Genomic DNA, 25,103 nt, shown 5'->3' on the forward strand with positions numbered 1-25,103 from the left:
GACATTCCCAGCTATAATTAACATTTTGAAGTCTGGTGTTGGCGGCAGGCGGTTACCACGCTGTTCAGCTGAACTAATGTAATTTGCTTTAGGAATATAAATGATTATCTTGTAAGACTCTGGAGTGGCTGATGGGCACATTTACACTGGATTATCAAGTGGATTAGATTTATTTACCAGCTACAGTGTTCAGCTTATAAGTGTGCAACATAAAGGGGCTCCCCTTGTCTTATTATAAAGACTTGACAATTTTGAAACACTAATTAAACCACTTAGACTTGATGTACACTCTGATGGGAGTGATTTTTTTTTTTTTTTTTTCCCCGTCTCATTATTTTTCATAAATTCAACTTCCAACTTGCCCCAGTTAGAAGCTCTTGTTGCCCGATTGCCTGATAAGAGCCTTTGTGTGTCTGTGTTCAGGACATTTTCAAGCAGGCAACAGAAGACAGGCTGACCAGTGCCTATGAGCTGCCGTACTTTGAGGGTGACTTTTGGCCTAATGTATTGGAGGAGAGCATCAAGGAGCTGGAGCAGGAAGAGGAAGAAAGGAAAAAGGAGGAGAACACAGCCTCCTCTGAGACAACAGAGGTGAGTTTGATGGATACGTGGATTCAGAATATTTTTATTAATGAAAGAAAGCCTCTTCTGATCCCAGAATCAACAGCCCAGTGTTAAGTCCTTTGTCTCACCCCAGATTGTATCATTCTCAAGTACCCATTATATAAATGCTTTGGCTTTCTGGCACTGTATAAACCACTCTGCTTAATTGCATAATCTCATCTTGCCTGTTGTGCAATCTCGACTTCTCTAAATGTCCATGTGTGTCTTTTTACAAGGGAGCCCAAGCTGACAGCAAGAATGCCAAAAAGAAGAATAACAAGAAAACCAACAAAAACAAGAGCAGCGTCAGTCGAGCCAATAAGAAAAAGCCTGGAATGCCAAATGTAGCCAATGATCTGTCCCAGAAGCTCTATGCCACAATGGAGAAACATAAGGAGGTGGGAAACCCTAGCAACTATAACAGATTTTTTTTATTTGTCTCTCCTAAATGAATAAAATTTCATTTCGTGTAACATTTCAGTAACTTGACTCTTTTTTTTAAAGCTTGGGGGAAAAAAATTCAGACAAAGATGGTAGATTGTTGTGTGTGAAATTATAAGTACAGAGCAAGAGCGTCTCTCTTACTGTGCTGCTTCCTGAGGATAATTGAATTCCACATGGAAATTTTCCTCCACACAAGAGTTACGGAATTTGTCACGTTGCACTACACTTCAGCAATGCCTATAGCTAACAGTGTTCCTTCCCCTCCTGCCACCAGGTATTTTTTGTTATCCACCTCCACGCTGGGCCAGTCATTAACACCTTGCCACCCATCATGGACCCTGACCCTCTGCTGACTTGTGACCTGATGGACGGACGTGATGCGTTTCTGACCTTGGCCAGGGACAAGCACTGGGAGTTCAGCTCACTGAGAAGGTGTAAATGGAGCACAATGTGCATGCTGGTGGAGCTGCACAACCAAGGCCAGGACCGCTTTGTGTACACTTGCAATGAGTGCAAGCACCATGTCGAGACTCGCTGGCACTGCACAGTTTGTGAGGTAAGATACAGTTGTGATCATTGACCGTGTTTTAAAAGCAACATCTGCATCGGTTTTGAATTAACACTGAGTTTACATTTTTAACTAAGTTTAATGTCGTCTCTCTCCCCTCTCATCAGGACTATGACCTATGCATTAACTGCTACAACACTAAAGGCCATGAGCACCAAATGGTGAAGTGGGGTCTGGGCTTAGATGATGACAGCAATGGTCAAGGTGGAGAGGCCTCCAAGAGCCCTCAGGAGAGTCGACGCCTTAGTATCCAGCGCTGTATCCAGTCCCTGGTGCATGCCTGCCAGTGCCGCAATGCCAACTGCTCTTTGCCGTCCTGCCAGAAGATGAAGAGGGTGGTTCAGCACACCAAAGGTTGCAAGCGCAAGACCAATGGTGGCTGTCCTGTGTGCAAGCAGCTCATCGCTTTATGTTGTTATCATGCCAAGCACTGTCAGGAGAACAAGTGTCCCGTGCCCTTCTGTCTCAACATCAAACACAAACTTCGACAACAGCAGCTGCAGCACAGGCTTCAGCAGGCTCAAATGATGCGTCGCAGAATGGCCACCATGGCTGGAAGGGGTATGCCTATGCCATCTCCACCTACCTTAAATGCCCCAGACACTCCAAATTCTGTGCAGCAGCCTAATACACCCCAGACTCCCCAGCCCATGCCCAACCAGCCCCAACAACAGCAACCACCAAACCCCACCAATATGTCCCAAGGCTTTCCCAGCAACGGCCGCAGCAGTCAGCCTCCAACACCAGTGCCGCAAGGTAAACCGGGGCCTCAGTCATCCCCTCTCCATCAGCAGCAGTCACCCATGCCCAACATGCCGCACCAACAGCAGCCTCCACAGCCTCGCCAGCAGCAGCAACCGCAGGAGTCATTGATGGAAGCCCTGAAGGTGGCCAGACAGATCGAGATGTTAGCTAAGTCAAAGCAGCCGCAGCCGCTGCAGCAGCCGCAGCAGCAGCAGCAGCAGCAGCAGCAGAATTATGCAATGAATGGGATGCCAATGAACCACCCACGCATGATGGGGCCCCTGCCAAGCCAAATGCAGATGATGCAGGGGCCACGCGGGCCCCAGGTGATGCAGCAGGGCCAGTGGGGTCCGGGGATGCAGAATCCCCAGGGTCATCAGCCACAGGTTCCTCCTCAACAAGGCCCCATGCCCCCTCAGGGAAACCCAATACCCCAGCAAGGTCAGCCCATGCAGAGGCCCATGATGTCCCAGCAGGGTCACCAGATGTCTGGGGTCATGCCTACGCAGGGCTCCTCACAGCAGGGCATGACACCACAGCGACAAAACATGCCCCGAGGTATGCCGGGTAACATTGCTCCAAGTGCCCTGCGGGAGCTATTGGACACCCTGAAATCACCCAGCTCCCCACAGCAGCAACAGCAGGTCCTGAGCATCCTCAAGTCTAACCCCCACCTCATGGCCGCCTTCATTAAACAGAGGACGGCAAAATACCAAGCCAACCAACCACAGCAACAGCAGCAGCCCCAACAGCAGAACCCTCAGGCCATGCTAGGATCCCAGCCAGGAATGCACACAATGGTGGGCATGGCAAACCAGGTGCAAAGGCCAGGGATGGCACCTCAACAGCAGCCTCCTCAGCAGGTGGGACCCCAGGGAATGCAGCCCATGGGCCCCCAAGGCCAGATGGTACCAAACGGAAATCAAATGTTCCGCAGACAGCAAATTCTTAGGCAGCAGCAGCAGCTGCTGCTGCAACAGCAACAGCAGCTGCAGCAACAGCAGCAGCTGCAGCAACAGCAGCTGCAGCAACAACAACAGCAGCTGCAACAACAACAGCAGCTGCAACAACAACAGCAGCAGCAGCAGCTGCAGCAACAACAGCAGCAGCAGGGAGGTTTGCCTCCAGCCCATGGGCAGTTCCCCCAACAGCAGCCGGGACCAGGAAGCTACTCCCAGCTCCGTATGCAGCAGCAGCACATGGCTATGCAAGGAGGTGGGGGGCCTATGGGACCGCTCCCTCCCACATCTCAAATGGGCCAGCCTGGGATGGGAATGGATGGACAGCAGAACTTCCAGCAACGCATGCTTCAGCAGCAACAGCACCAGATGATGAAGCAGCAGATGGGCTCTCCGGCACAGGCCAACTCGATGAGTCCACAGCCTCACATGCTCCAAGGCCAAGCCCAGGCAGGAGCTCACCTACCTGGCCAGACAATGGCAAACACCCTGGGAAGCCAGGTACGCTCTCCAGCCCCAGTGCAATCGCCCCGCCCACCTTCGCAGCAGGCCCCTCATTCCAGTCCCTCCCCTCGGATACAACCCCAGCCGTCACCTCAGCATGGCGCACTCCACTCCAGCTCTCCCCATCCCAGCTTAGGGGGTCCCATGTCAGGGTCCATGGAGCAGGGTCACATGGGAACACCAGAGCAGAGCGCCATGCTCCCGCAGCTTAACACACCAAACCGAGGGGGGTTGAGTAGTGACATGGGTATGGTGGGTGACACGACGGGAGACACACTAGAGAAATTTGTTGAAGGATTGTAGCATTTTGAGACAGAAGAAAGGCCTTGTTCTGTTTTCAGCTGCAAAATTTTTCTATTTGCTGATGTAGAAAGATGAAAGAAATCACAAAATAAATGAGTCTTACGAGGCCTACGGACTGTGAACCAAGGACTACTTTTTCAAGTACACAGAGTGATTTAATAATTGCTGTTGAAGAAACAACAAAGACACAATGAATATATTTTTGGTTCCGACCAGCCTTGCAAGATTTTGCCCTGGTCTTTGTGTTTTAATTTGTTTTTCATTTGTTATGCTCTGGTATTGACTTTTTTAAAAAACTTCTCTAAAAAAAAATTTTCATTTTATTATTTTTTATTTTGTACGTTTGCAAATTAATATTGTATTTGTGTTGAGAAGACTGTAAAATTATTTGTGTGGAAATTGTTTTTGCCAGGCTTCACCTCCTGCTCAGTTTCTCTGTTCCTGGCTAATTTATTCTAATATGCCATTTTTCAAAAAGGACTGCCTTTAGGAAAGCCTTAATTTCTTTCCTGTTTGCAGAGTCTAAAGGAGATTAACGTATTTGTATAGATCTAGGAACTATTGCACACACCCAAACACAATTTGCAGGTTGAAGGTAAACCTGCATTGACTCTTGTTCATGTTCACAGGTGCAGGAATGTTCTTTTTACTGGCCTGGGCCCAGTGTTCGTCTTGCAGATGTTCAAAGATTGCTTTGTCTCTCCTTCAGTCTAAAGAAATTCTCATTAAGTCCTAAACCTCTTTCGCCTGTGGTGGGAAATTACCTTGTTTGACTGCTGATTTGTGTTCAGAGAGTTTTGTGCATCATTTTCTCTCGCATTAAACTTGAATTGATGATGAACTATTCTCTAATGTAAATCATGCAGGTGGACAGTACTGTAAATATGCAGAAAAGAAATGAAATCACTGTACAAATTGGTTCAAATGGCTCATTTCGTACTTATATACCATATTGTTAAATAAACCTGTGTGCCACAGACACTGGCTCAAATTTTTCTGCATGGGGGAAATTCGTATGTGTTCAGCAGCTGGGCTGATTTTTATTTGCTCAATCATTTCTCTATATCAAAAAAAAATGAATAAATAAAACGATCCATTAGATTTTCATCAGTTGCCTGTGGAAGCTTTTTGGGCCACAGAAGAATTTCTGTTTTGGTTTGGGGGGGCGGGGGGAGTTCCCTCTGTAAGTCAGAATTTCAAGTAAATTCAAATTATCACTTTAACATTTCAAACTTAGTTGGGCATTGACATTTTCAGATGTGTAACCTGAAATTTTGAGAGATTATGAAATTATGAGATATGTAACTTAAAATTTTAAACTGATAACCTGAAGTTACTGAGATATGTGAACTGAAATGTAACTCAAATTTTGAAATAACCTGAAAATTTGAGGCAAGATTTTAAGATCATCATCTGAAATGTTGAGAGAACTGAATTTTTACGTAGGTACCAGGACAAATTGAAATATGGAACTTGAAATTTGGAGATGGGTAACTTAAATTATTTTTCTCTTTTTTATTTTCTTAGTGGTAATGACAAGCTTTCATAGTTTCCAAGAGTCCAGTCAGAGTTTATTTTGATGTGAGAACAGGATCAAGAATAATCTTCACATTTAAAAATATGAACCATCACAGATTTGACATTGACCATTTGAAATGTAACAGATTATTGCAAAAAAAATAAAAAAAAATGCTGCTTGCATGAACATAACGCACTTATTTTACATTACCTCTGTTTGACCTTGAAGTGTAAATTGGCAACAAAAAAAATCTCCATTTGAAGTAATCAGAAAACTCGAGTAAATAACCATACTAAAGATTAATATAAACATATAATATACACAGATGATTAGCCGTGTATTACTACATAAAATTAAATTATGCACTTACAGTTTGAAGATATAGCTTCCTATTCTCATCAGGCAGATTGCGGTCGCCCTTTTGACGTCATTATCGCGCGCAGTCGCAGGTCCTTCTCCCGCTGTAGTTCAGCGTGTGTCCCTGTCGGTCAGTCGACCTGTCATTTGTTTCGTCTTTGGGTCTCACCTGGGTGTCAGCATGTCCCGCTGTCTCGCGCTGGCTCGGTTCGCTCTCGGTTCCTCTCAGAGGACCAGCTCGCGGCTGGTGTCATCTGCACGCGGGCTGAGCAGCCCACCTGTCTCGCGCTCCTTGACTGGAGGTAAGCTGTGTTCGTTAGCCAGCCAAGTTAGCCTAGCCGGCTAGCTGACAGCCCCAAGATTTGAGTGAAATGTAAACTCTGCTGCAGCTAACCTTTGTGGCCATGTTTTTTAAACTAACCTGCGGCTCACGTGTCTTACAGTAGAAACCGATTAACAGTTAAAAATGAATTGAAAGCGATTCGCTTATAAATTTTATTGCATGGTTACATCACACTAAGCTGAATGGATTTTATTTATCGTTTAATATTCCCCATCTTTGAAGAAAGATCACAGATGTACCATACCATAAAGCCCCGAGAACCGAGGAAAAAAGTTTTTTTTTTTCAGTTAAACTTTTTTGGTAATTTCCTACGTCTTTGGAGCAAGAAGAGGTCACCCAAACAAATAAAATAAAATTGAAAAGGCCAGGATGTTCTCAGTTGAGCACATCAGGACTTAATGTTAGTGTTACACAAACACTTATAACACAAAGATGAGACCCTGGGGGTGGAGATTTTTATTTATTTATTTGTTTTTAGAAAGAAGGCTCATGCACACTGCTCAGACAAGTGAATCCATTTCACCTGCTTTGTTGCTAATCAAAGTGGCAGCAAGATGGAGCCCCCCTCCCCAAATTAAGCAATGGTTTTGCAGATGTTGACTACAGACCCTCACTCTGACTTACTTTTCTCTAGTTTTGCTTTTTGCTGGTGTCCTTGTGAGTCCTGGTAGGTCAGACGTCACCTACAGCCCATTCAGGTTGCACAGGTAGACTGCCCGTCCTCTGTGATAGCACATCGATACATGCCTGTCACAAAAAGTCAAGTCAGTTTATGTATATGCATGTTTAAAAGCAACAAGCATGGACCAAAATTCTGTTCATGTGACGTGTGGAGGCTCTGGGGGTTGAATGCCAGTGAATAAAAGTATAAAGATGTACTTTTATTTAAGGGTTTGAAGATGTCAAAATGTGCAAAAGCCCAATTCTCTCTATGCTTTAATCTGCTTCTCAGTACACCTGGATATAGGAGTCGAGCTGCAGCATTTTGAACAAGCAAGAGATGTGAACGCAGAGTCTGACTAATGCCCAAATATATGATAGTGCGATAACCAAGCCTGGATGATATGAAGCCATGAATCACTTTCTCGTAGGTCTGTGTTTTGCTGTAGGCATTCAGGCATTGTTTGGGTAAACTTGTGACCTCAGAGGGATAAGTAGACCCTGATTAGAGAGATGATAAGGGATCTAAAATGCTACCGCTCCCTTGTGAAATGGCCTCACCATCTTTACTCGTCATGCCATCAGGTTTGTCGGTTGGACAGCTGCAGAGGTGGAGCAGTCGCCCCAGGGTGTGGAGTTCGCAGCAGGCCTGCCTTGGATTCAGCCCACAGTCTTATTACAGCACCCAGGAGGCAGAGAAAGAGCCAGAGGAGGAGCCTCTGCACAATATCATCAGCGATACAGAGGCTGTGCAAGGTACTGGGACAGCTGCAGACATATTTCCTGTGAAAACTTCTCAAATTCTGAATGTTGCTCTGCCTTTGATCTTTTCAGGTAGTTTCCACAAACATGAGTTTCAGGCCGAAACCAAAAAGCTGCTGGATATTGTCGCCAGGTCCCTGTACTCAGAGAAAGAGGTGGTGTAAAGTTGGACAAAGGCTACTATCATTACAGTTTACCTTCACTGCTCTCCTCTGACTGACTCGTCTTTCTTTCAGGTCTTCATCAGGGAGCTCATCTCTAACGGCAGCGACGCACTGGAAAAACTGCGCCACAAATTGATATCGGCAGGTGGTGAAACGGCTCCAATGGAGATCCACCTGCAGAGTGATGCAGCAAAGGGCACCTTCACCATTCAGGTACACATTTTTACTGACTTTAGAAGTTTTGGACAAGTTTTAGAACAGGAAGGATAACATTAGATCAGAAAGCGAGCCGTAATCCCAGCAGATCAGCTGAGCTCGGTGCCAGCAAACACCAGCTGATAGCTCAGCTTGTTACCTTTCCATGTATCCAGTCTTAAGTAGGACAATTCGAAATTTGTTCAAGCTGCTTTGCAACCCATCTCCACCCCAGGTCCCCCTCCTTTCTTGCATTGTCTTACTTAAATCAGTAGCATATCTCTGCTTTTTATGTCCCGAGCTCCATACAGCCAGCTATAAATAATTATAGAAATGGGAATCTTCTTCTGATTCTTGTATCCAAGACTGAAATATTGTAGCTATTGGTATGTATAAAGAACAAAGCAAAGTCCTCTTGTAGCAGGTTGTTCCTAGTGCTTCTAGTGCACCTGAAGCCCTGAGATGTTTTACTGCCCCCTGGTGGTAAATGGGATACACCACACTAGGATAGCTTAATTCTTGAGTGACTGATTTCTATATTCCAACAGGACACAGGAATCGGCATGAACAAAGATGAGCTGGTGTCTAACCTGGGCACTATCGCCCGCTCCGGTTCTAAGGTAAGTGCTTCATTGTCACATTACTTATCCGATATAGCGCTCCTGTTGTAAGTTTGGCTTTTAAAATGCAGCTTCGTCTTTTCTGATGCTCACTCCTTCTGTCATTATTGTAACTTTCTCCCCACTGTAGGCGTTTTTGGATGCTCTTCAGAACCAGGCGGAGGCCAGCAGCACCATCATTGGTCAGTTTGGTGTAGGATTCTACTCCGCCTTCATGGTGGCCGACCACGTGGACGTGTACACTCGCTCGTCTGAGACCGGTGCACCTGGATACAAGTGGTCTTCAGATGGGTGAGAGCAAAGAGTGGCTGTAGAGAGGTATCCTTGGTTTGAGAAGGGCTGCTGTGAATCAAAGTGTAATCCTCAATATTTCACATGGTCTCCCTCAGCTCTGGGGTTTTTGAGATTGCTGAAGCCACCGGCGTTCAACAAGGAACGAAAATCGTGCTCCACCTCAAAGACGACTGCAAGGAGTTTTCCTCTGAGGACAGAGTTAAAGGTAAAAGTGCTGTCGCTGCTTTGGTAACTGTAGGACGGCTGCAGTGAGGAGACGTATTCATGCATCAGTACTTATTGTTTCTGTTTCAGAGGTTGTTACAAAGTACAGCAACTTTGTAAGCTTCCCCATCTTTCTGAATGGACGGAGGCTCAACACTCTGCAGGTGAGCTGCTGTTCTCCTGTTCTGATGAAGGTTCTCACTGAATGGGTCCAAACTCACAAAATAAATGGCACGACTGTACAGTACTGTGTAAAAGTCTTTAACTGCCCCTGATTTCTTTATATTTTGCCTCCAAGGAGCCAAACGTTTGCTCCTTGTGTTTGTTTAGACACTTGTTGCTTTTTCACTCATTTTAGTCCGGTCCTCGTACCTGACAATTTTAACCAGAATGTTTTTGTTTGTTTGCTTTTTAACCCTGACTTATGAATTATTTAAGTATTAAAAGGCACTAACAAATAGTAAAATTAAGGATATTTCTTTATTTTATTTAACCTTAGTTTGTTTACCAAGTTCCAAAAAAACAATTTAATTAGATTGTTTTCAAAAGTGTCGTTTTTGCCACTCGGCCCTGAAAGGCTCATGGGGTATGGTCGTCACCCCACCGGGTGGACAGGCATGTGGTGTGGACACCTAAGTTTGTGAATGCAATAACTTGAGAATGAGGTGACGTAGGAGCTTCAAACTGATACCATGGGGTGCATCTACTAAAAATCCTGGATGAGTTCGACTCTCAGTGACCTCAAGCTGAAAGTCACTGTAAGCTTTCCGAAAATCTCGTGAATGGGATAATTTAAGAACGAGATGATGTAGGAGTTTGAGATGAATACCATGGGTGTGTCTACTAGGAGGCTGAGGGGTAGCACTGTCAGTCACCAGTATTTATTTAGTTAAGTTGTATTCCATTGTAATAATCTTGGTATCTGTTTATAACAGATGACTTGGCAAAGAACCTGTTTTATATTGTATTTTGTGGCATTTTGTTGCTAGCATAAAAATCCAAAGACAGCAGGCATAAAATAGTATTTTTGCACCAACAAGTTGATTCCCAAAGAGCTGTCAGCCCAAATTTGATATATATCTTAGCTGTGTATGTTGTGCAGTGTCTCCTTAAAGAATTTGAGGCACCTGGAGAGGTGGAGGACAAAAGAAGAAGTATTAAAGCAATGTAATGATTTAATGGACTGGGTTTTTTTTTTTAACCTTTATTTATACAAGTGCTCTCATTTAGACTTAGGGCTCTCTTGTAAATGAGACTGTTTCAGACAAACGTATTAAAATTACGACAATGAAAATAATAATTTTTAATAATCGCTGTCTGTCTTCCTTCAGGCCTTGTGGATGATGGAGCCGAAGGAGATCAGTGACTGGCAGCACGAGGAGTTCTACCGCTACATCGCTCAGGCTTACGACAAGCCCCGCTACACTCTGCACTACCGCGCCGACGCCCCGCTTAACATCAGGAGCATCTTTTATGTCCCCGAAGCGGTGAGGAGTATTTCACAATGCAAACTTTACTTCAGTTGCTGTTTGGTTGCAAAGCTCTGTGAGAATCTTTTAGGAAACCAGCTGGTGTTCAGGTCCAGTACTGATAGATGACGTAAACTTACATTACAGCTTTATAAATTGTTCTTTAGCGACCTTTCAGCAGTGGTGAGTCGAGGAAGCCGGTTTCCTGTCAAGTGTGTGATGAAAGAATGTATTTGCCAACAGAAGCCATCCATGTTCGATGTGAGCAGGGAGATGGGGTCCAGCGTGGCTCTGTACAGCAGGAAGGTCCTGATTCAGACCAAAGCTACTGACATTTTGCCCAAGTGGCTGCGCTTCCTTCGAGGTTTGTTCCTCCTCGAATGCTTCTAGCATGCTCTGTTTGTTTTTTTCTTCATGCAACACTTCATGTTTTTGTTTTATTTTTAGGTGTGGTGGACAGTGAGGACATCCCTCTGAATCTGAGCAGAGAGCTGCTGCAGGAGAGCGCCCTCATCAGGTACAGCAGCAGTAATGCAGCTGTTTTAGGAATAAGTTTGGTTTAATGAAGGAGATGTACTGTATCTGTATTTTTATTGTGGAACTTACTCTAACAGTCCCTCGGTTCAGCCCGTCTCAGGCCACATCTGTTTGCTCATTTCTCTACCGTCTCCTTTCTTTAGGAAGCTTCGTGATGTTCTGCAGCAGAGGGTGATCCGCTTCCTGCTGGACCAGAGCAAAAAGGAGCCAGAGAAGTACAGCAAGTTCTTTGAGGACTACGGCCTCTTCATGAGGGAAGGCATCGTCACCACGCAGGAACAAGATGTCAAGGTTTGCACCAGAGCTTTGAATGAAATGACACAGAACTTTAAAGGTTAGCAGAAACACTTTGAGTCTGAGTCTCGCTCCGTGCTCTCGCTCTTTGTAGGAGGATATCGCAAAGCTGCTGAGATTCGAGTCGTCGGCTTTGCCGGCCGGCCAGCAGACCAATCTGATGGAGTACGCGTCCCGCATGAAGGCAGGCACCCGTAACATCTACTACCTGTGTGCCCCTAACAGACATCTCGCAGAGCACTCCCCCTACTACGAAGCCATGAAGCAGAAGGACATGGAGGTAAGACTCGGACTCGAGTTAGCCAGCAGCCAGGTAACCTGAGCTGCTAATTATCCTGATTAACTAACAACAGATGCTGCTTATGGTCATAGCTTCACTATAACAAACTGCCGTGTCTCCATTTGCGTGTGTGCACGTGTGCAGGTGCTCTTCTGCTACGAGCAGTTTGATGAGCTGACCCTGCTCCATCTCAGAGAGTTTGACAAGAAGAAGCTGATCTCAGTCGAGACCGACATCGTGGTCGATCACTACAAGGAGGAGAAGTATGAAGACAGCAAGCCAGGTGTGCCCGTCTTTCACAAGAGCCTCTAGCCTCTCGCTGTCGCAGCTGTAGACTTGACTCCTGCTCATCGTCTTTTCTTCCTCGCAGCATCCGAGCGCCTGACGCAGGAGCAGGCTGACGACCTCATGGCCTGGATGAAGAACTCGCTAGGACTCCGTGTGACTAACATAAAGGTAAGAGAGGAACGTTTGCATGCCTGAGATACCTGAAATGACTGTTTCTGAATTCGGCTGATGGGTTCTTAGAGGCTTGTTTGTCATCTCTATCTGCACTTTTGATCACTTTGTTTCCTTTCTTTTTTGTCCTTTTTCTTTCTGCACAGTTGTAGATTTGTAAAGTTTTGTGGGAAGAGTGTGAACTTTAGGTCCCGAAGAAGGGTATGATGGGAAAAGTAAAAAAAAAACACTTTTGTAAGTGCCGGTTAAATCAGAGCCGTGGTGAATGAACAGCTGATTTGCTGTCACGGACTCAATTTTAACCGTCGTGTCGGTGAATAAAAAAACAATGATGTGGAAGCTTTCTTCCTCTATGTGAACTAAGCAAAGTGTGACTAATTCTGACACAGTTAGGCCGACTCGTACCTTAGTTTTTACGTTCGTAAACAGATTACAAGCCAACATCTTCACAGAAGCTCCAAAGGGTTCAGGTCATAAATTTCAGGATGAAATCGGCTTGAAAATGCGATTATTTGTGAGTTTGGCTCAGCTTATAATGTGAGCACGAGTACAATAAAATCAGCACAGAGAAACAAAGTTCAGCACAACCAGGCTTTCTTTGGCTCGATAAAACCTAAAACCCCAGCTGGAGATAACAGGTATCACTACAGGAGTAATCAGCTGTCTGCTTCAGGCTCTGTATGCGCTAGAGGAGTTTTGTGGGTCTTTCATACACAGTGATCAGCAGGAGTGGGGCCTGCTCTAATCACAGATGATATCAGAGGGTGATAATGAAATGGTGATTAAAAATCTATAAAGAACATAAAAAAGATGCCATTAAATGTACCACTGTCGCAAAAAGGACAAGACACAGTCAGAGCAGAGGACAGAAGATCGTTAATCAGAGGACAGGAAATCACCTGATTGGATTTTTCTCTGTACAGAGTAGTAATAAAAACATTTTAATTGGTTAATTATTATCAGCGCTAATAAGGTGACAGCGGCACATTAAAGCCCTGAAACTTTAAACTACATTTAAACATTTAAGGTGACTGTCACACAGCATGGGAATCGATTTGGCTGAAAATGATTTGGCACATTAGAATCAGGCATCACATCATCACCTGTCGCGGCAGATGGCCCCGCCCCCCCCGAGCCTGTTTCTGCTGGAGGCTTCTTCCTGTTAAAAGGGAGTTTTTCCTTCCCACTGTCGCCAAAGTGCTTGCTCACAGGAAGTCACCTGATTTTTGGGGTTTTCTCTGTAACATTGTTGGTGTTTAACCTTAACTGTTGTTGTGATTTGGTGCTATATGAATAAAACTTTAACGGAAATGAACATTTACACATTTCCTGCATCATTAAATGGACATTCCAGTAACAATGGGCGTCACAGTTTGTCCTACTTCATCAGTTTTGGTAACAACCAATTCATCTTAAGCAGCTTGAGAAACAGATTTAAACGACTCTTTGTACCAACACGTCCTGTAATTAATTCTCTCCTCTGGCACCTCAGCTGACACCTCGTCTGGACACCCACCCGGCCATGATCACAGTGCTGGAAATGGGCGCCGCACGCCACTTCCTCCGCACCCAGCAGCTGGCCCGCACCGCTGAGGAGAGAGCCCAAATACTGCAGCCCACACTGGAGATCAATGCAGGGTGGGTGTGTGTGGACAAATTTCACTGGATGGAGAGTGGGGGGGGGAGTGGGTTTTTGGCCACTTCTGACTGTGCTCTGCTTTCTCACAGACACGATCTGATCAAGAAGTTGTTCGCACTGAAGGACACAAACTCTGAGCTGGCTGGATTATTACTGGAGCAGGTACTGTGGCTTGGGAGAACCCTCACAGTTATTTCATCTCTATTTGCTCTTTACCCATTTTTCCATTAATGAACTCTAAACAAAACTATGCCATATCACGATTTTTACACTTTTCTTATATTCAGAAGAACAAAAATGAAGAGTCGAATGTGTTTTAATGAAAAAATAAGGGCTGTAGTGCTGTAAGATACTGCAAATTTTGGTAAATACAGGGCTAATATTGCCAATACCGATACAATAAGCATGTTATTATCAGTGTAAAATGTTGCCCAGTCTTTCTCTTCAGGCAGGATGCCATTAGCTTATTCACTGGAGAGATTTTATGGTAATAACTGGTAGCAGTGCAGCTTCTATAGTTTTACTTCTTTTATTTTTTCCAGATCTATGACAATGCCATGATCACAGCCGGCTTGAACGATGATCCCCGACCGATGATTTCCCGCCTCAACGACCTCCTGACTAAAGCTTTAGAGAAGCACTGAGAGCTGCCCGCAGACACACTCTGTTTTGGTGAAAGCAGGCTCTAGACTGGAGCATCTCAATGGTCAATAAAGCCAGAGAACTGGACTTTGTAAAGAATACACCACCTCTTTTCCCCTCTGAAGTCTTTCATTTCCACCTGTGAAGCACGCGTGAAGGCTGAAACAGGAACTGTCTGAAGATTCTCCGTAAACACTTCAGTGTCTCTACGCTTTGTGTTCTTTGGTCCTGCCATTAACAGGACATGAAGGTCATGGTTGCACCTTTCTGTTGTTACAGTGTGACTTTTCCATTATGCTCACTCTTTTTAGTGTATTTTCAGTTAATAGTCAGGCTTTCTTAATCGCATCATGAATATTCCAGGCTTCCCAGTGAGCGCTGAGGTTCTGATATGCTGCTGCCAGCTGGACTCATCTTAAATATGATATTTTTCCAAGTTTGGATTTATAAGGAAGCTTTATTGGTCTTCCTTTTGGAAATGTGCCACCTCTAAGTTTCCAGATAATCTGTTTGGTTTTGTGTTTTTCTGTTGAGAGATGGAAAAATGGCAGGAGGAGAGTAACAACCTCGTCTCTGAGGTACAAATTTTGAGCAGAAAAACATTCATCTTCCAGCTCAACCACAAGGACACTTAAGAGTAAATCCTCTGCCAAGGCCAGTGCCGGATTTTGCAGTTTTAGCCAACGTGCTCCAAATCTGCACCGAAATTCAAAGTGTGTGGGGTTTCCTCCTTTGCCCATGTTCCACCTCTCAGCACATTTGAAATTATGCCTGCTAGTTTGTAATCTTTTGCTGTTCTCACTTCTTTTGCTTGAACAGTTTTTCTTATGTTCTTGTTTAGTTTTGTGGTTTAAAAAAAAAAAAGTTTCTGAGCAGCTGTTTGTGCTCGTACTCGGAGACTCGGCTGCAATCAGGAAGCGGTGAATGTCATTTCAAATAGTGTGAGGATTTATGGAGTCTTGTCAGCAAATAAACAGATTCAACATAATGTCAGGTTAAAGAAATGAAGCTGTAATCCAGAACTTCTTCAAAATACAATTTTACTGCATTTCAAAGTAACATCTCTGCTGTGAGAGAGAAAATATAAGATGAACCTCAGTTTTAAGACTTCATCCTTCTGTGTGCAGTCTGTCTGCACGGCAGTTAGACCGCACGGCAGTTAGACCGCACAAGTTCAAGTGGTTCTCAGGAGTTTGTGTCCACCATTATCAGCACTGTCAGTCCATTTCAACCACATCTGGGTACTTTGACCCATCAGAACTCCCGCCCAGGCTTCCTCTTCTTTTGTGAACCGTCACCGCGGTCTCACCTCCAGACTGTCCGAGAGCATTGAATCCCAGAGGAGCGTCAGGAGAGCTTATCTATGTTTTCTAAGAAGCGTTGGGCCCACCATTCATCCAAATCTATGGGCACAAAGTCTGAGAAGAAAACAGAAATTAAACCATTAGATCCATCTTTGTCCATGGCGTGGATGGTTGAGAATATGTCAAAAGGATGAAAAATAAAGAATCACTAAATATTACGCTTTTCTCTTCGTCTATAAATTTTCCTTACCACCTATTCAATACACTCTACCAATGGGCTAAATGCAGCAGTGGAGTAAATGGTAATCCACTCAAACTGAGCTAAACCATCACCACCTGTTGGGCATTTTTAATGAGTCTTCAGTGCCCTCTTGTGGTCACAAGGAGGAACTGCGACAGTGTAATAAATTCAAAATAAACGCATTTTTAAATCTCATTTAAAAAAATAAATAAAATTAAATGAGAAACGTAAAAACTTCAAAAATAACTACTAGCATCTTTTACATCAAGCTGTCTTACATAACGCTACGATATATATATTTAACACTGCCGACTTTTATCAGTTACGTCTGCCTGCTGGGAATGTAAAGTGATCATCGCCCTCTGGTGGTCATAAGGCGGAACTGCAACAGCTCAGTCACACCACCACATTAAAAGTCACAGAACCAACGAGTTGTATTTAATGTATTTTTTCTTGATTCATCTTATTCATGATTTTTGTTCTGGGCTAGAGGTCTTAGTATTATTATGATCACTGTTACATTTAAAAAACAAACAAACAAACAAACAAACACCATGAAAATGTGTGTGAGCTTTCCCCATGCATTGCTATATTAACATTTTAGAATGAGTCAACAGATTTGACCCGTGACTTTGGGCTATGCTAGGCCATTTGGCTGTTATAAACCAGTGCGACCTACTGCACAGGTTGCAACGGTTACAGGCCTGTGAGCTGCAGCTAGATGAAATATGATTGATTGATATGATTGTTACACTTGCACTAAATACATAAAATCTCAGGACTTTTTTTTGTCACAGTGCGTAAAAACACCGACTTGGGGTCTGAAGATAACACAAAAAGGAAAAATAGTAGCTGTACTCACCGTCCATGTGTGGGCTGGCAGTGGCCTCTTTATAATGCACCGCTTTCTGTGCAGCCTGTCCCACCTCCTGCTCCTGCTGTAGCACCTCCTGCCAGGCTGAAAACGCAAGACTTCGGTCATTAAAGCCACCATGAACACCAAAATGTCCTTATCTGTCCAAGGCCGGCACTCCAGGGCCACACCCACAGTGCCTAACAAGTAAAGTCCAGCAACTGTTTCAGAGACATACCTCTCCTGACAAATGTTTGTGTTCCAAACAGTGCAGCACGTGGTCACAAACTGTGTGTGTGGTTGTACACTACGATTAAGTTCAACTTTGGCAGCTGCCACCAGGTCATGACTTTGAGGAGCCTCCAGTGGATACGTTTGATTATACAATTTGTATTTCAAAGGCGGTGTCAGGCCTAGTTTGTGCCCTTGTCCAGTCAGTGCCAAGGTTACTCAAGTTGTTTATGAGCTGCTGTGACTGAGCTTCAATGCCAACAACAGGACACACAATGTAAGAACAACTGAGCCAAGTGGGGGATCTCCTGGAGACTCGCTGGGTTTGCGAATGTTAAAAAGAAGCCCAAACTTCAAATCCAACAATCCTGTCAGAACCCTTTGGTGCACTTCTTTAAAGTGGCGCCTAGATTTAAACCCCGAGCCTGAAATGCCATTTCTTTCAGCACATGTGCCAGCGTGGGTCAAGAGCAGCATGATGTGGGCGTGAGAGCATTTTTCTGCTCAGTGCCTATCAGTGTGAGAGCAGCTGTGTGGGTGAGGCCTCGGAGGGAAGAGGAGGGGGCTGGTTAGCATCTTGATAGTAAAATAATGTCATTCACAAAACAGCAAGTGAGGGATGGGCGTCAGGATACAGCGTAACAGTGGGATAGACTCATTTTCTTACCCTCAGAGACAAACTTGACATTTTCTTCATGCGAAAGGGTGAAACTCTCTTCGTGATGATTGTGTGCGGGCAGAGCTGGAGCAGGGTGATGGTATTTCTTACCATTCGGACGGTTGAAAACGATCTTTGGTGCGGGAAGTCTGAAAGGGGGACAAGAGAAGTATTGTGTTGATTTCTGCAAGAAAGAAAGTGCTCATTATCATTCCCAAGCAGGAACTTTAGGTGATACCCTATATCCAAGAAAGGCTGGTTAGGCAGGAGTAAGAAATTACAACAGCTGAATGAGGGACCTTGTGATCCAAGGTCACACACACACACACACACACGGCCAGTCTGCCTGGCTGGTTCAAACCAAAAATCATAAAAACCAACAGAGTAGGCAGGCCAAGCTCAGAAAACCAGAGTGGGGTTTTATTCAATCACTGAGGCATCAGCTGATGAACAATTGCTGCCGTCTCTAGCTGATGACGTCCACAGCTGCTAGGACACAGTCATTCACAATCACAACCAGAAGTATCTGAAAACACTATAATGCAATCATTTCTTTACAGGTGTCTCCTTTCACGACCTGTGCACCTACCCAGGCATATTCCAGGACGTTTGTTTGTGCTTGAAATCACTGATTTTGCTGTCCAGCTGCTGTGTGGGCCCTGAAAGGCAAGACAAAGAGGATAAAACAACTTGTCATCAGCAGTCCGGCGAGGTGAAAGTGGGTTTTCCGGTGTGCCGTGCTTCAAAGTTTAGCCCCACAGTCTCACCTGTGCGTCGCTGCGTGACCAGTTTGCTGGGACCTCTTGTAATTGTGTACATCATGCGCGGGCGGCTTCACCTGTGATCCCCGAGTTCAGCACTTTGAAGTGTGAAGCAAAGCACGTACATCCAAGAAGAAGCTCTTCTGATGTGAGAAGCTGATCAATCCACTGAGCTGGGACACGAGAGTGTGCAAACTGTTCGCTAACCTCGTGAAGCAGAGCAGTGCGCCACGCGTAAAAAACACAACAACCCCAAAAACTAGCGACCAATGCACAGTCAGAGTCCCGTCTCTCCGTGTGCCCCGATCAGTCATAGAACGTAAGTCACTTTGGTGCTAAGGTGTCCTGGCCGGCCACAATGTCACATAACCTGAAACAGCGGCAGTCATTCGTAAGACACGAGACGCACACGGTCACCGTCTCGACGTGCCTACACGCCTCCTTTGGCGCTTTAAAGCGACAGCGTCCCCCGAGTGTGAAGTGAGACTTGCAGAGGTGTAATGAAGCCGGTTTCACTAATTTGCCTCAGGTGAGAGCGAAAATGCAGGACGATTTCACGTTATCGCGATGATTCGGCCTCAGTGTGACGAATAAGACACTAAAATCGGGTCAGATGAGTGACGTTTATGTGCTTCAACAAGCCGCAAATGCGCCAACGACGTCTGTGTTTACAGTACACACAGGTGAGCACAGGTGCACCAACAGTAACACATCTGTGGGAGTTCTCCCCCAGTTCAATTCTGAGGGTGAAACTATTAATTTTGTGCATTGGTCTGATATTGTTTGCAGCATTTTGTACCCATTAGTGCATCAATTCATGATTGAAATATCTTTATTTGCGTCCTGGTTTTTAGTCAGAGTGTAACCAGTTCTGTCCCGATACCAGGTCCCCTTTTTGTTTCTTCTGTAACGTTTTAAGGGGAAAAAATGTGCATCTGCTTATTTAATCTCCAAATCTGTGGATGTCTGTATCTCAGATGTGTTGCAGTTAAAGACAAAATAAATACTGCTGTTTCTGATATTTTTTTACTTATCTTTACATGAGCACAACTCAAGTCTTCATTAAGAAAGCAAACTTTGACCCTGTAAATGAAACAATTAGCAGCAGTTAGACACAGAAACACACCTGAAACATCAGAGGAATAAATATGAGTTACAGTAATGAATCAGATGTTCAGTGCGTGTCACCTCGCATGATTCATGGCCCACTTTTTTCTCAGATTAAACAAAACCCTCTTTTATTGACACACGCATTAAAACAATATAGAAATATTTGAGTTGTTGCGTCTGCTTGCACTTTTGAAGTGTACAATTAACCCATATTATCATTGTCTTACATGCAGCACAGTTTCTTGTTTTTTTGTGCAGCTGCAGTATTAAATAAACATCGCATAGCAGTGACATGAGATCTTTTATCATTATGACTACAATGTCATCATGGCAAGCAGTAAATATGATGCCTAAATGTTATGTAACCACTATATACATACATTGTTGTCTCTTTAAAGGTGCAGTAAAACCTGTGGAAGATCAGCAGCACAGCAGGTAGAGAAAACGCTTATCCCTGGTCCAGGTGAGGTGGAGGTGTTACTGCCGGCAGTAGAATAAAGGTGACAAGTCTGCAGATGTTCCTTCATGGTGTAACATGTTTGTATAGCTTCACCTGTGTGCCAGCTACAGGTAACTAGAAGAAGAGCCAGATTTTACTGGAAGTTTTAAAAAGGTGGTCTTGAGCAATAGTTCTTCGGGCTTTCTGAAAGTCTTTCAAAGTTTTTGTTTGGACTTTGGCTGCTTTTTCACTCATTTTCAGTTCAGTCCTTGTACCTGATCATTTTCAGGGTAATGATTGCTGTTTGTTTGGGTTTTTTTTTGTTAATTCCTATTGTATGTGTCTACACATAACAGACAACTTTGCAAAGAACCCATTTGAAATTTTATGTTTAGGCACTTTGTTTCTAGCAGATATAATTTTGCACCAACAAGGTGATTCCCAAACAGGCAAAAACTGAAAAATCCCAGCATGGTGTCCAGCTGGTCCTTAAAACATTTGAGGAAGCTGGACAAGTGCAGGACAAAAGAAGATGTAGTTTCTGCACAAAAGGCAGAAACATCCAAAGAAGAGCTTTGAATGTCCTTCTAGAAGCCTGGGAACTACTCCTGAAGATTATTCGAAGATATATAAAGAAACAAGTGTTAGCTCAAGACTTTTGCACAGCACTGTAAACTGGTGTATTTCTGTGGAACTGGTTTCCATCACAGAATTAGCTAGCACCAAACTTCTAGCTTTATTCCATTTTATAATTTATCTTTCAGTATTATCAACACTTTCACTTTATTATATAGGATTTTTAGGATTATTAAAAGGGAAAAAAATGATGTGTGCTGCTATACTTTAAAAATAAACTACACTGGTTATGAATCTGGCTTATCTCCACCTAAAAGTCAGCTCCTCGTGAGGCGCTACAGCACCTCAGTCGTGACCGCTCGCTCTTGTGCCTCTTTGATTTCACTACACACCATGCACGCTCATCATTTTTGCAGCACCGAGCAGGTTTTGAGCTGTGACTTTTCCCCTCCCAGGCTGACACTGTTCACTCTGAGGTCTACTGTAATGTCCTGAGATTTCTGAGGGAATTCAAGGTGAAGGGTCACCATTTTGACACAGAGGAGATTTAGGGAAGAGCAAGAGGACTTCCTAAGGAGGCTGCCATGAAGGGGAGATTAACCACTTTAAATCGGGTATGGTTTTTATTTACTTGTACGCAGGAGTAGAAATAAATGATTGCACTTCTTAATTATACCCTATGTCAAACCAACGAGTTCCTAAGATCTAATTTGGTTATATTGAGAACCTGTAAGTCTGGAAGATTTCTGTGTGTGTGGCTGTGTGGTATCGTTCAATAATGAGGATCACAGTCCTCCAGCAGACTGTCAGTCATGTAGCTGATCTTCAGCAGGTTTTGGTAGTACTCCTTCTCCACAGCAGTGTTAACAGTCCAGCCCACCACCTCCACTCCTCGCTCTGCCCAATACTGAACATAGTCCCTGATTGAAAGGAAAGAGAACAAACTCAATTGTGCAATTCTCACGCAGCAAAAACATTTTAAAAACTGAGGGGTGGCTCAAGACTTTTGCACAGTACTTCTTTTAAACACTAAATATGAAGTTGATCATTTATGAGTAACAGATTAATCAAAACCACCTTCCTGTTGGTCACCGTTGGTCTACAACAATACAACACTACAAAATAAACTACCTCTCAACTCTCAATTACCGTGAGATGAAGTCTTTCTGCACGAGGATGGCAGAGATCCCACAAAGTTTCCACAGTACGCGATGGTGGGCCCAGTCCAACAAGACGTCCAGAACACCGGTCCACAGCTGGCTCCACGTCGACAGAGAACGAGGCGTGCCGTCTCCAAAGCGGCTCAGTCTCCAGGGCCGGTGGGTGAGAGCTGTGATCACGTGGGGGTCAGTCTGACGCATCTGCGGACCAGAAGAGGACAAAGGTCAACACAGTGCAGGTTTTAGTAGTTAGTAGAGTCTTTTATTTCTTTTAAACAAATACAGTGGATTGAATTAAATCTGTAGTAGTCTTGGGTGATAAAGCTCAGCAGGGCCCATCACTGCCACACAAAATGACATCACTGACTCCATAAAACTGAGAGGCTGATTATGAGAAGCTGAAATCACTTGCAGAATTCCTCCCCCTAAACATTATTCTAAACCATTATGATTAGTGTTGCTTTTGACTGATTTTCATGATTAGTGTAATTCAGGAGTTTTTGAATTACCTTGTAGATGACTTTGGGTTCAAAGGAGGAAACGACGCTGGAGTTGTAAAGTACCGGGAACTTCTTAAACATGTTATGAAGCACTGATACAGCCTGTAAAGCAGAGGAATGAACAACACAAGTACTATAACTATGTGGTAACTTCAGTTTCTTTCTTTTTTTTATTACAACAATCATTGCATTAATTCAGCTGGTGTGTAGTTTTTCTCTTTTCTTCGAGAGCTGTGGATCAGATTTTTTTTCCATGTTTATAGAATATGATTGTAGATCACATGTAAGAGATGTGTATGTAGTGTGTATGTAGATGTGTATCCATAAGCCTGTTAGGTACCATATCAGGTTGACCTTTGACATCAAAGAAGATGGTCAGCTGGTGCCTGATGCATTCCTCCACAGCTTCCTGCAGAGTTGGAACCTTCTCTACATTAAATCTGTCCCTGCAAATTAAAAGAAACCATTGGAAAACTGAGATAACTCCCTGTTTTTACTGGTTACTGATCTATGAACTTCATGCATTTAAAGCTGGTGGTCAGAAGTTTGCATCAACTCATTGTAAACATAAATGTCTATATTTATAGATATGATTTCTTTGAGCTGTTCTTTTTCCAGGACGGACTGATTGCATAGCACACATCTTTAATGACTTTGAACTGGGTGCACAAGTTTGAATTTATTATGGATTTTCTCTAATCCACACATGGTCAAATGTATAGATACACACCCACTAATATTTGGTTAAATGTTCCCAGTAAGTTGCACCTCAGCCAGATGCTTTTGGTAGCCATAAACGAGTTTCTTGCTTCTAACTCAAACTGGATATGTGACTACTCCTCTTGAGTGAATTGGCAATCTACAAGTATCACTGGCAGCAAAAGAGCCCCAGAGCTTGATGCTACCACCACCATGCCTGAAATTTGGTACAGTGTTCTCAGGTTTGCAACCAGAAGACATTTGACTCGTCCGTGTGGAAAGATGCAAATTTCAGTGAAGAATAAAGGTGTCATTTTTGAAGCAGGGGCTTCTTCCTTGACATTCATGCCCATGATGAGTGTATGTAAGGTTTTGACCACAAGTGTATACATTCCATTAGTTTTGTTCTAAGTCTTTAAAAAATAAACTAGGAAAAGATATGCACTATTAAATCATTTTGTTGAAAAATACACATATAGACAAAAATAAGGAGGAAAAAAAGACAAAAAGAGAATCAAAGATTCTGTGGCCAAATGCTAGAATACAAAAACTCTTACTCGTATAAAAGCATTTCTAAAACTGTAAACTTTTGGTGAAACACACTTCTGAGACTCCCCATTGAGCGGCTTATTGTTCACAAACACCGTTTTTAACTAAGCATAAACACTCTTGAATCACTGTTCAATAGGCAGCCTACTTCATCCTGTGGTGAGCAGCAGCATTGAGTCTCCTGAGCTGAACAAACTGAAGTTTGCTGATTGGTCCAGACCCATTGGTGGTTCGGTCTACGGTCTCATCGTGCATCAGGACCGGGACTCCGTCGGCTGTGAAACTCAGGTCCAGTTCCACTCCAGTGGCCCCGTTCCTACTAGCCTAGAGCAGATGTAATGGGACAGAGAGATACTGCGTGAACCAATGTATGATTATATACATGAATGGATGAATTCTGGTGTCCAAAAGACAGATAAGATTTTATTTTGTTTATATTTTTGTCTGTGGCTCATTGCTTCATCATCAGAAAAAGCTGAAAACCAGCCTGTTGAAATAAAAGAAGCATCTCATCCAGAGGTTTAGGCATCTGGATAGATGCTAGGAAGAGAAGGCATTGTGAGATGGAGAGTAGATCTTCATCATAAAGATGGCATCAGATTATAAACATCACAGGAGCAGAATCTGGTGCAAGATGAGTCTGACCTACTTCCATTTATTTCTTTAAAAAAAAAAAAAAAGCAAGTGAAAAACACCAAGAAAACCTGTTTTTACTGCAAAAGTAACAGCGACAGCATGTCTCAGCCATGGCTGTTGACCCAAGGGGCTGTTATTCCAGATAACACCATAATTAAATGTCCCTACACCTGTCATTTGCTGCAGGTAGATAAGAGACAAGAGGCCTGTGGTTATAAATCGGAGCAGTACAGCTCTCACCTCTCTGATCGCTGCCAAGGTGTTCTCCGGAGCGTCGTGGCTTCCTCCGCGGTGCGCCACCACCGGGACGCCGCCGCCTGAGAAGAGAGCGCGGGGCCGCAGGACTCGAGCGGCCCGGTCCGCCGGCACTGGAGGGAAGCGGAACATCACCATGAAGACGTAGAGAAACGCGGTGAGGAGGGTGGCCCAAGTGGCGCTTCTAGTTACCAGTACAACCAGCAGAAATACCACCGAGAAATACACCACCTCATCTCCGATCTGCAGCATGGCGAAAGAACAGAGGACGGGATGTTTGTGTCACGGCCGGCTGGGTGGATGCAAGAGTCGCTGTTTAGGCACACGGCATGGATGGAGCTCTGCTATCAGTTACGCGGGTGGCTACATGTTGGAGGCAGATCTCAAATAGGTGAGCGAGAATCAGCAGATTCACACGGGGACTGTGAAAAGGATGGATACAGGAGTTCTGCTCTTATCAGCGTGGTGCTGCAGAAATCTATAATGTCCTATTTAAAGAATCAGATTTCATGAAATATAACCTGGATTTAAACATCCAATCAAGTCGGTTTGGACAAATATAATAAGA

General features: G+C 44.0%; 4 protein-coding genes across 7 annotated transcripts in view; 2 read left to right on the top strand and 2 right to left on the bottom strand.

Annotated features, from left to right (window-relative positions):
- Positions 1–5,106, top strand: part of crebbpb (CREB binding protein b) — a 39,354-nt gene extending 34,248 nt beyond the window's left edge. For all 4 annotated transcript variants that reach the window (XM_031741309.2, XM_031741312.2, XM_031741310.2 and 1 more), the window contains exons 28-31: positions 424–591; positions 840–1,001; positions 1,322–1,603; positions 1,723–5,106. In XM_031741309.2, the coding sequence (XP_031597169.2) occupies positions 424–591; positions 840–1,001; positions 1,322–1,603; positions 1,723–4,125 (3,015 nt within the window). In that variant the 3' untranslated portion in view covers positions 4,126–5,106. The remainder of the gene's footprint in view (positions 1–423; positions 592–839; positions 1,002–1,321; positions 1,604–1,722) is intronic.
- A 985-nt stretch (positions 5,107–6,091) lies between these two features.
- On the top strand, positions 6,092–16,085 carry trap1 (TNF receptor-associated protein 1). The gene is made up of 18 exons (XM_031741259.2): positions 6,092–6,303; positions 7,590–7,760; positions 7,839–7,921; positions 8,003–8,143; positions 8,674–8,745; positions 8,876–9,036; positions 9,135–9,244; positions 9,334–9,407; positions 10,575–10,730; positions 10,956–11,076; positions 11,160–11,229; positions 11,393–11,540; positions 11,638–11,823; positions 11,968–12,106; positions 12,194–12,279; positions 13,775–13,920; positions 14,011–14,083; positions 14,464–16,085. Exons 1-18 carry the CDS (start codon positions 6,183–6,185, stop codon positions 14,563–14,565), a joined length of 2,160 nt encoding a protein of 719 aa, XP_031597119.1. The 5' UTR covers positions 6,092–6,182; the 3' UTR covers positions 14,566–16,085.
- LOC116321419 (MAPK regulated corepressor interacting protein 2-like) lies at positions 15,587–19,134 on the bottom strand. The gene is made up of 5 exons (XM_031741260.2): positions 18,618–19,134; positions 18,440–18,509; positions 17,860–17,999; positions 16,971–17,066; positions 15,587–15,981 (listed from the first exon to the last, which is right to left on the bottom strand). The coding sequence occupies exons 1-5, from the start codon at positions 18,670–18,672 to the stop codon at positions 15,911–15,913; spliced, it is 432 nt and encodes a 143-aa protein (XP_031597120.1). The 5' UTR covers positions 18,673–19,134; the 3' UTR covers positions 15,587–15,910.
- Positions 19,135–20,468: 1,334 nt separating this feature from the next.
- Positions 20,469–25,101, bottom strand: LOC116321413 (glycerophosphodiester phosphodiesterase 1-like). Its single transcript, XM_031741253.2, has 6 exons — positions 24,521–25,101; positions 23,793–23,968; positions 22,737–22,842; positions 22,406–22,498; positions 21,886–22,097; positions 20,469–21,656 (listed from the first exon to the last, which is right to left on the bottom strand). The coding sequence occupies exons 1-6, from the start codon at positions 24,785–24,787 to the stop codon at positions 21,509–21,511; spliced, it is 1,002 nt and encodes a 333-aa protein (XP_031597113.1). The 5' UTR covers positions 24,788–25,101; the 3' UTR covers positions 20,469–21,508.
- Positions 25,102–25,103: the final 2 nt, after the last annotated feature.

The sequence above is a fragment of the Oreochromis aureus genome, linkage group 4 (assembly GCF_013358895.1).
Source record: "Oreochromis aureus strain Israel breed Guangdong linkage group 4, ZZ_aureus, whole genome shotgun sequence".
NCBI lineage: Eukaryota > Metazoa > Chordata > Actinopteri > Cichliformes > Cichlidae > Oreochromis > Oreochromis aureus.